We start from the raw sequence: 10,640 nt of genomic DNA on the forward strand, positions 1-10,640 counted from the left end.
TTCAAAGTTGAAAAACACCATTGATTTCCCTTCAATAGAGAGAATAATTTGATAATTTGAAAATTAAGCATACTTTTCATAACATTTAATGTTTTATATTTAATCCAATTCATTCAGCATTTATTGAATATATACTATTGACTAAAGCATAATAAAGATTAGAAAGATGAAAAAACTTATAGATTCTCCACCCTCCTCCCCATCAGACATCCATGAGTCCATATACTAGCTGAAATGACAAAGATAAATACAATGCAAGACAAATTGCAGTACATATGAGAAGAAAAGTATAACGTTTTTGGAAAATATGGTGAGATTAGTTTAAGAAAAACAAGGGGAGGTGGAATTTAAGTTAAATTCTGGATTTGGGGCAGGCCATCTCATTAGTCAGTATCCTTGGTAAAAATTTCCAAGATCACCAGTTACTTTAAGTGTGACTTTTACTTCAGAAAACACATAGTATTGTCAAATTGATTTTCAACCCAGAGGCAAGTCACAATCATTTAGAGGATTTTGTTCAATATACACATTCCCAACCCTCCTTCCCCCAGACTATTCATTGATGAGACTTGGGAAGGATTTGGGCATTAACAATGCTCCCCCTACCCCAACCCTAACACACACAGAGCCAGACAAAGTGCGAATGCCACGGTGAAATCTATTTAAAGAGATGTACACCAATGTGCAACACAGTTTCTGAAAAAACTTATTTTGAATAGATAATGTTAAGGTTTCTTGAAACAATCTATTTGACCCTTAAAACTGGAAATGTATTAATATAGATCATTTTTATTGAAGGTTTTCTTATTTTTATTTATCTTTTATGTATTTATGAAATGTACTTTAGTCCTTCTGGAATCAAGTGGAGGAAAAAACCAAAATAGATATGTTAAAATAGAGATCATAAGACTAATGGAACAGACTCCTTGTGGCAATAAAGTACCAAATAATAAATGAGACCTAAGGCCATGCCAGAAAAAGCCAAAGTCACATACCCCTACCCTTATAGAATAAACTATGCTCTAATTGCCACAGGTTTTTCTTATTCTCTAGCAGCTAAACAAGCACTGGCCTCAAGATAAGCAGTATTGAAACAATCGTAGCTCACTGAGCAGCAGATGCTGACTAACTGACCCCTTTTCCACAAGCCACAGCTACAGCTTTGATTGGATAAAAGACTGATTTCAGTAACTTTCTCCTGATAAGAGACCACTGACCATCTTCTGGTTCTGTCTGGCTTACAGAGGCTGAGCACTGAGTGCCTTCCTGTCCCTGCTTCACCTTTTGACATACAGGGCTTAATTGGAATGCATTTAAATGTGAAGTCTGCACCCCAAAGTGAACAAGGGATGCACGCAACATCCATGTTTCCTTACTATTCATGCACATGCCCCCTCTTCATGGATATGTATAGCTCCTCCTACAATCTGTTAAATAAATATACTTGGCCAATCCATTCAGCATAAATTCCTATCTCATCCTCCCTTGAATAACTTGCTTTTGGTCTCTGCCTGAGGTTACACTTCCCAGCCAGTTAGGATGGCCACCCTGCTGGCTGCAACTCTTGGTAAGAAATAAAGCTCTCCTCTCCAAATTTATAGATTTCATGATTTTAAGTTGACAGGTAGATGGCAGATATCGAAACAGAGAGCTAGTTAATGTTCGCTATTTCTATGTTTGTGAGAGCCAACATTTAAGGAGTATTATACAAAGCATGGTTAAATGTCTTACTAAGCCTCAGCCCAGCCTCCACCCTATCAATCACATATCCAGATAGAACCCTCAGGCTTAAGAGAGTCTACAGCCCTAATGTAAAGAGCAGCACTGAGCACTTTGAAACTTTGCAACTTTAATATAAAAATCTTAAGAATCATAACCTTACAGCACCACAATTTGTCCATTTTAGTTCCTTTCACTTTGTCAGTGTGCAGTATAGAACTGACTTAATCCATTCCAGCTTTGAAACTAATTGTTGCTTATATAATTTAATTGACAGATTAATATTTCTTATGTAATTTACATGCAATGTTGTATCTTTTCATTGGAAACATTAGTTTGCATGGAAAATGGCCAAAATCTTTATTAAAAACGTAATGAACACCAGAGACCAGTCCCCAAAAGAATGTAATCAAGACAAAGTATAAGAAAATACTTTAACTTTCCTTGACTACCTGGTACACCAAGGAAATAAAAAGGCTTACTATTTCTGAAATGTCTCCCTCAGCTTCTCTCATTCAAACGTAGACTCTGATCAATTTCACCATCAATGCCATTGCACAGAGACAGCGCTTTGACTAAGTAAACAAGACATCTTTTTCAACTAGTGCAGCCCAATGAATGTGGTTAATAATTAAGTGACTAATATTTTGTAAGGCTGTGTGAGAAGCATTAATTAGGATAATAGTAAAAGATGGTGTACTGTTCTGTGAAAAGCAGGAAACCGATTTTTGAGGAGATAATTCTAGAGAGCAGGATGAGTAACTTCCCTTGACAAGATAACTGGATGGCTGCTGAGAAGAGTTGGATGGTCCTTACACCATAACTCTGCTCTGTCTTCCCCAAGATGCCTCCAAACCATTGCTGAACACAATAATGTGAGAAGCAGAAGAGAAATGGAAGGAATCAGACAAGGGATGCAGCTTCAAAGTTTAAAAAATTCTTATAATCTCATAAAAATTAAAAAGTATTTGAAATAAGTTTAAGAATCTAGTAATTGTAAAGGCTGTTATTTTTCATGTTACACCATGTGGAGTGATTAACCTTATTGAAACAAATTAATAAGTGTATGACAAAAATACAGTGGATTTCCATGGCCTTCTTATACTCGCTCTGGGCACATACTCATGCCATGACTTATCCCCCAATTTAAACTATTTTCTTCTATTTTACTTTCTTCATTTTCTTTTTCATCCAGGTAAGCATAGTTGCATGCCCCGAAGTTGACAGACTGATGGTGCAATTTAACTGTATATCTCCTACTTACATTTTAATTGGAAAAAAATAACTTTTACATCAAAAGACTAAAACCTAAGTGCAGAATTTCAGACAACAGTCAGCTGATAGAAGACATGATTTTTCAGATCTTTCCTGGCACTCCTAAATTCCAGGTCTACAAACTGCCATTGACTTTGACTGTTGCAGACTTACTGTTTTTGAGATACAAGCTTCTTTGGAGATTAGACCAACTTTGGAGGACACTTACATCAACCTCACCTTGATTTGGGGAAAATCCTTATTCCTTTCCTTTTATTCTCATCTTCTCTGTGTTCAAAACCCAGGGTTTTTAGAAGCAACATTATAGTCCACTCAATTGCTCATTTATTTACAAACATTTTATGAATTCCCACAATTATTTTTAGGCGATGTGCTGAATGCTGGTAAAACAAAAATGAACAAAGCACTGTCCCTTTCCCCAGTCACTGGAGAAGAGAGTGCAATCATGTGTTATTGGTGTTAAGACAGAAGTCTGTTCAGGGTTACACTTGGGGTTACAAAAAGTGAGTGGTAAATCCTACCTCCAGTAATATCAAGATGTGTTCATATACCTACCATAGCTTAATTTAAAAAATTCTTATATTTGTACAGAAAATAGCATTAGAAAAATTAGTACAACCATATTTGACCAGAAACCACATAATGCCTAACAAGTTCTGATTTTTATTACAAATATTTATTATTGTTGCTCTACTATTACATTTGGCACATCTATGGGTTTTTTTTTATTTCCAAAATGCTTTGCTAATCTGTAACTTATTATGACTTACAGCTTTTTTTGTTGAAAAGATTTTCCTACAGGAAGGTACAAAAAGGCATTCTAGTGAAAACATTTTAAATTACACTATTTACCAAAAAGCCTACCTTTATGTATTACTGCTCTATTGAAATTTTTCTTTTCAAACAAATTCCATTCATTTCTACATAATGCATGTCAATAACAGCTATCATGGAAAAATAACAAGCAAAAACTGTTTTTCTACCTGTCTTCATTTTTTGCCACTCCTCATGTTTCCTTCTATTTCTGTTTGTGAAAGTTTGAATCCCTCCTTCTTGATGCCCTTAAATCCATAATTACTTCTTATGACAACTCTTTTGACGCCCACATTATAAATTATTCATTATTTTGAATGACGCCTTAATTTCAAATGCACTCTTGTACTCCTACTTTGTCTTCTGTATTTTTCTCCTATATTATTTTTATACCTTTAAATAATCTTGCTTTGAGACTTCTGGCATCTTTCTGTCTTTTTCTCTGAGAGATGCCCCTAGAATGCTGTTGCTACAGGGAATTTAAAAAATCAAGTGATTCTGGTATTTCCCTCATTCACTCTTACTTCATTCCTGCTTTCTTCCTTTGCTCTTCCAGTTCCTTACATCTAGAGTGCTCTCTTCTGCCCCATCTAGCCTGTCCTTTCGCCACTTCCTTCAAAATCTGATACAATATTAATTTGCTTCAGACAACTCTCCTGGACTAACCTACTCCAATTTACTGTTTCTCTCGACCTCTGGGAATGTCAGTAAAAACTATACATTTCATTCTCATTTACTTGGAAAGTGTTTGTTTTTGTAATTTCATTCAGTTATTTAGTTATATATTTTGTAATATTTTATTATTTATATAATTACTATATACCCTTTCTAATTCCTGATTTTTCCTTATTAGTTTTAAGCATAACCATTATTTTATAATATAAACATGTAATTGGTTGCTTAATATCTGTCTCTCCTGCTAAAATACAAGCTCTTTTGGCTAATTGCTTATTGTTTTATCCCCAGAGCCTAAAAAATATACACAGTAATTACTCAATTAATATTATAGTATCTTTGAACTATCGTTCGGATATTAGTGAAATGAAAGTGCTCACAAATGCTTGCTGATTTTTTAAAGCCCGATTTTGGCTGGAATCCCTCATACTTTTTGTTAACAGGTGGGATGTATTTTGCTGTAAGATGCAGAAAACATTACCGACACACACTTAAATTGAAAGACACCAGCTGTTTACTTAGCCATAAGTCCAAATGTGGGCAGTTCTAATGTTGGTTTGACTGTCCAATGTTGTCATGCAGGACCTAGGTTCTTCCCATCCTCCTCCTTGGCCATCCGAAGTTGCTGGCTTTCTACAGTATTGCACCATAATGTCATAATGCATCATAGCCCCCAAATGGAGGCCACATTCTCATATTTCAATGTGTAAAGCAGGAAGCAAAGAGAGCGACATCAGAAAACAGGGATATTTCCTCACTCTTGTCAATATCCTAGAAATCCCTCCAGCCCTAGCAGCCTTCTCCCCATTCCAATGACAAGAACTGAGTCACGTGCCTACTTTTGGACTAACCGTGGGCAGAGGGAAAGCAATGCTATTAAAGTCCAATCCTGATTCATCCCAGCTTCTTTGGCAAAAATAAAGGGAAACTGCTGGGTACGCAAGCAACACTGTGCCTGCTCTTCTGCTTTGTTAAATGAACCACACTGAAGCTCTGTTTTCCGCAGAATCTTAAGATTCTTCAGGCTTTTTCTTTTTTCTGCCTACATTTTAATCATTACGTCTTTTCTTTCAGATTTTTTTTTCTGATTAAAATGGCCTTTTGAAACATCTACTCTCTCCACCCATACGTTTCTTTTATTGAGTTGTTTCCATACTCTTAATTTCTGCATTCTAATTCCTTTTCTTTTCAAAAGCACTGAGACATATCACATTTTTTAAAGGAAGAACAAAGTTTATTTTGCCCCTTCCTTTCCACTCCACATATATACTGCAGATTCTCAACTGTATTAGGAGCCTCAGAGGTCAAGAAACCATCGTCTGCTCTCCTTATACTTGCCAGCAGCGTTTCACAGGTGCTAAATGTACTTGACATGCCCTTCCCCTTTATGTTTAATCAGAGGCATGCAGGCTTTAATAAGAAGCATTAGGAATCAGGGTTTTACAGTCGAAAAGTACCCCTCGCATTATAAACATCCTCTACTAATTTGTTTCTATTAAATTATCTGCATATTTGCTTCTTGCTGGTGTCAGGAAGTCCCAGAATACAGTACATTTCCCACTTCATACCACCTTTTCCAAAATCTTTCACAGAAAGAAAGGATGGACTTGGGTTTCCATGGTAACACAAGTGCGATAATTGAAGGTATCTGGCTATAGGTGAGATAACTCCCTTTCAGATTTAGTGGAGAGAGGAGAAATGAAGATTTTCTTTCTTTTTATTCTCCTGGCAATGCACTTCGGAAACTAAAGGGATCCTGCAGTGTCAGTTACTGCGTTAAGTTTTCACTATCTTACAGATTTACAGCTCTTGGGAATAATTCAAATTTCTTTTATATCATTTTTATTTTTTATTTCCCACAAACAAATGAAGATATAAGTTATTTCTATAATCATCTCAGAATAGAGTTTATGCTGGCATCGGAATGAACATGACTAAGGGGTTAGAAAATAGACATCCATCTCCCACCCAAGTCCTCTAAATTCTCTACACGTCCTGACATCCTTTTTATAGCAGCTAATCTTTCACCCAACATTTCACATACAGCCACAAATCAGGTAAGTACCATCATTTAAGCCAGAATAGGTGAGAAAATATGCTCCGACCTGTCATGTTTCTTTTGCCTCTTGGTGGTTAAAAATCAACCTTTATGGTACTGAGCATGAAATCCGAGGCCTGTCAATATAAGGCCTGTAAATAAATGAACTGTAACCACCCCAAGGGCTGCAGTCTCTATACCCCTTCTTATCAAAAACGTCAGCATTGATGAGAGGTCAGGGGAAATAGCCTGAGAAATGTCACAAAGCTGTCCTACTCTGTATTATGCTAAATGGAGTGACTACGGAGCCCACTCACTATTTTTGTGACAGCTTCAATCCAGAGCTTCTCAACATCTAGGGACCTAGGAGTCATGAAAACAGTTACTTAAGGCAACCTTCTGGACCCACAATCCCAATGCAAATTTCTCAAAAACATTAATCACTGGAACTTTATTCCTTGCAAAGTAAATGGACTTAGAGCTCCTTTGTAATGCAAGGTACTAGATGAGTTGTCATGATCTAGAGAGAAAGATTCACGCTTCCTGGCTCTATTTAACAACCCTAAGAACTTCTTATCACCAAGATGCACAGTTAGAATCTTAAGACAGTCTGTCTTTCCTTGGAAAAGAAGTATAGCTTCTACTAACCCAGAGTAACCATGAATAAGCATACCAATTTTACACAAAATATGAGACTTCTGGAAAGCTAGGTGAACACCATACTTACCTACATCCTCTTGAAACATCCCTGCCAAAGTAGCTCAGATATGAAGCATCCATGTAAGCTCTTTCAATTTTAATTCACTATTTCATGTTAACTAGCCTAGGATGAAATAGTAGATCCTCTTCGGTTCCAGTTCCCTTAAAACAGTCCTGATTCTTAGTCCTTTTTATTAATATAATACCTTCACTGCTGATTCTGGTGGCTCAGATAGTACCATTCATATTTTAATGATATGTAATCAAGAAATGCTGAGTTATATTTTACTACATACACATTTTTAAATTCAGAGGACATTTGTCCTTGATAATTTTAAATGAAAACTTGGTGTGTGTTCATTACAGCAAGGTAATGCAAATATAAGTTATCCATTCTAATATAACGAAGCTATAGGGAAATAAGAAACTACTAAATTTGAGTAGTCTTTGTAGTAGTTTGACTATCGACAGAAAAGATGGTGAAAGAATACCTGGCTTTTAACTCAGACCAAAATCCCCTCTGCATGATGACCTTGTGGGAAAGAGGAACGGGGAGAGGTATGCCAGGCTCTAACAATAGAACTACAGAAATGTGTTATTCGCAGGAAATGTGCGACAGTAACGAACAGGTGAGACTAGTTTGAGAAGGACATAGTTTAAAGAAAGTAAACCGAATAACCAGTTACTGCAAAAAATAATGCAGGAGTGCTTGGGGATGTATCGTCTCCTAAATTTGACGTTATGGGTGGGAGAGGGTGTGTAACTAAGATGCAATGCTAGCGACAGAACGCTAAGTTTTAAAACTCAATAGTGAAAGAAAAAAATAATGTTTTGGGAGGAACGCCTGGAAGACCCATGCAACTGCTGCACGATGTTTCCTTAAGGACCGGAACATTTCTCACCCTGAAGACAAAAGTCCCTGTGTTCTCGATTCAGCCCACATCCCTCAGCACCATTTCCATGCCCATCATTTAGGCAGAATGCCACGGAGACGACGTGAAAAGTGGAATTCATCATTCTGGCTTGCAACGCATCTTGTTCTTTTGCCAGAACAGGGCACAGCAACTGGCTCCTCAATCTCTGCCCCTCCCAAACCCCAGCAGCCGGTCCCTGTCTCCATCCCGCCGGCCTCGGTGGCAAGGGGCTCGCGAGCTCTGGTTGGCTTGGCCGAAGCTTCCGTCACTCGCCAGCTCAACTACGATTGGTTGGCAGAGCGTGCGCGAAGAGCCCGGCCTGGCAAGGCACTGGGAGGTGGGCTTGCGGATCCTGCGACTAGCGTTTTTCTCGACTGGTTGAAGGAGGAAAGTCAGGTGGCATGGGGACGCTCTCTTATTGGTCGTGAATGGTACCTTGTGGTACAGAGACGTGATGTGGTTGGCTAGAATGAATCCCAGCTTCCCACTAGATGCCCCTAGCTGGCTGTTGCTATGAAGTGTCCTGGGCCTTCCGGCTGCCGTTCGGGATTCCGCTCTCCAGGTTTTCAACTCACCCGTGGCTGACAGGGCGTGGGAAGAGCTCGACTTCAGTTCGGCACTGAAAGGGGCGGGTCTAGGAGAAATGTGGGCGGGTCCAGAGGGTTGGTGGGCGGGACCCCGACGACGTCAGCGGGCTTGGACCCGACTTCCGCGGTGTGTGGCCGCCTCTGACTCGCCCCTCTGGCGCGCTGCTGGAGGGGGGCGTCACCCTCCCATCAATGTCCTAACGCTCCAAAGCTTCATTTTGTTGCGTTTACACAACTTCAGGCAGAAGCCTGTAGGTGCCCCCCCCCTTAAAGCTTCACATGCTAATACAAGATAAAACCAAAGCTCTAGGAGTGCTGACAGACTGGGTGGCATCGGACAAAGGCCCTCGCGGCCCCTCTTGGGCCCTGGGCATCTATCTCCTTCACTCCCCGCCTCAGGATAAAGCTTGGAGGTAGCTCTAGCCCCTCTACCATCTCATCCCTTCCGAATTCTTAATGTCTGAGTCGTCTCAGGTTGACGCTGCTCCTGGCTTGGGCGGGAACTGCGCATGCTCGGTACACAGGCCCTGGGGTCTGACTGGGCGCGCAGGGTTCGGCGCTGCTGGGCGGTCGCGGTGCTTGTTTATCTCCGCGCGGGCAGAAGCTTCCGAGCCGCGCAAAGCCTCTCGGGAGCGCTCGCGGCCCGTCGCCTAGGAGACGGGGGCGGGGGCGGGGCTGCGCCGCGGGCTCCGCCCCGGCCGCCGGACCCCGCCCCTGGCCGCGCTGCGGCTGGGGCTCGGGCGCGCGCTCGAGCGCTGGGGGTAGCGGCGGCGGCGGCGGCGGCGGCGGCGGCGGCGGCGGCGGCGGCGGGCGGGGATCTGGGCGTGGAGGCGCGAGGGGCGGGGCGGGCGGCACTGCGGGCCCGCGGCTCGGGCGGCTCCAGCGGCTACCGCTCTCTCTCTGCTAGCCCTGAGTCCCACCCGGTGCCTACGGGGCCTCATCGCTGCCCGGCTCGGCCCATGCCCAGGGCCGCTGCTCCCTCAGTTGCCGCCGCCGCCGCCGGCGCCCAGGGGGCCGCCGCGGCTGTGAGGTGGGGGCGGCAGCGGGAGGCGGCGGGGCGGGCCGCCGGGGCCGGGGCTGGGGGCGCAGCGCGGCCGGCGTAGGTCTATGTCGCGGGCGGCGGCGGCGGCGGCGGCCGCGGAGGGACGATGCGCGAGTACAAAGTGGTGGTGCTGGGCTCGGGCGGGGTAGGCAAATCCGCCCTGACCGTGCAGTTCGTGACCGGCACCTTCATCGAGAAATACGACCCCACCATCGAGGACTTCTACCGCAAGGAGATCGAGGTGGATTCGTCGCCGTCGGTGCTGGAGATCCTGGACACGGCGGGCACCGAGCAGTTCGCGTCCATGCGGGACCTGTACATCAAGAACGGCCAGGGCTTCATCCTCGTCTACAGCCTCGTCAACCAGCAGAGCTTCCAGGACATCAAGCCCATGCGGGACCAGATCATCCGCGTGAAGCGGTGAGCGAGGGCGCACGGGAGCTTGGCGGCTGCACCCCGGAGTCACCGTCCCGGGGCCGGAACTCCCCGCGCGGGGCTCCGGGGAAGGGGCTGTCTGGGGGGTGGCTCCAAGCTGGAGGCTTTACTATTGTCATTCTGCTCCTCCTCCTCAATCTCAAATTTGAGTGCTTTGTTTCACAACTAAAATTTGGCATCGTGTTAGCCCACAGAACAGCTCTTTGTCTCTTGGACGTTGTTAGCATTGCTTGTTACAGAGCCCCAAAGGAAACAAAGTTTAAAACTTGCAGGGGGGAAAGGGGTGGATAGATTTGTCTTGGGAAGAGAGGAACTGTGCAGGTATAGTCGAGACATTTGCAGACTGAACAACAACAACAATCTGCCTTGGCAATGTTTGACAGTAAAAATCGCTCACACACCTATACAGTAAAGTCAAGTCCAGAGGAAGGAGACCTTTCTCA

At 42.8% G+C, this 10,640-nt stretch overlaps 1 protein-coding gene across 2 annotated transcripts in view; it reads left to right on the plus strand.

Moving 5' to 3' along the window:
• The first annotated feature begins 9,771 nt into the window (after positions 1-9,771).
• Positions 9,772-10,640, plus strand: part of RAP2A (RAP2A, member of RAS oncogene family) — a 33,494-nt gene continuing 32,625 nt past the window's right edge. The window contains exon 1 of one of the 2 annotated variants that reach the window (XM_063595840.1): positions 9,772-10,182. In XM_063595840.1, the coding sequence (XP_063451910.1) occupies positions 9,869-10,182 (314 nt within the window). In that variant the 5' untranslated portion in view covers positions 9,772-9,868. The remainder of the gene's footprint in view (positions 10,183-10,640) is intronic. The other variant, XM_003832037.6, reaches the window with a different exon arrangement.

This window comes from Pan paniscus, chromosome 14, assembly GCF_029289425.2.
Source record: "Pan paniscus chromosome 14, NHGRI_mPanPan1-v2.0_pri, whole genome shotgun sequence".
NCBI lineage: Eukaryota > Metazoa > Chordata > Mammalia > Primates > Hominidae > Pan > Pan paniscus.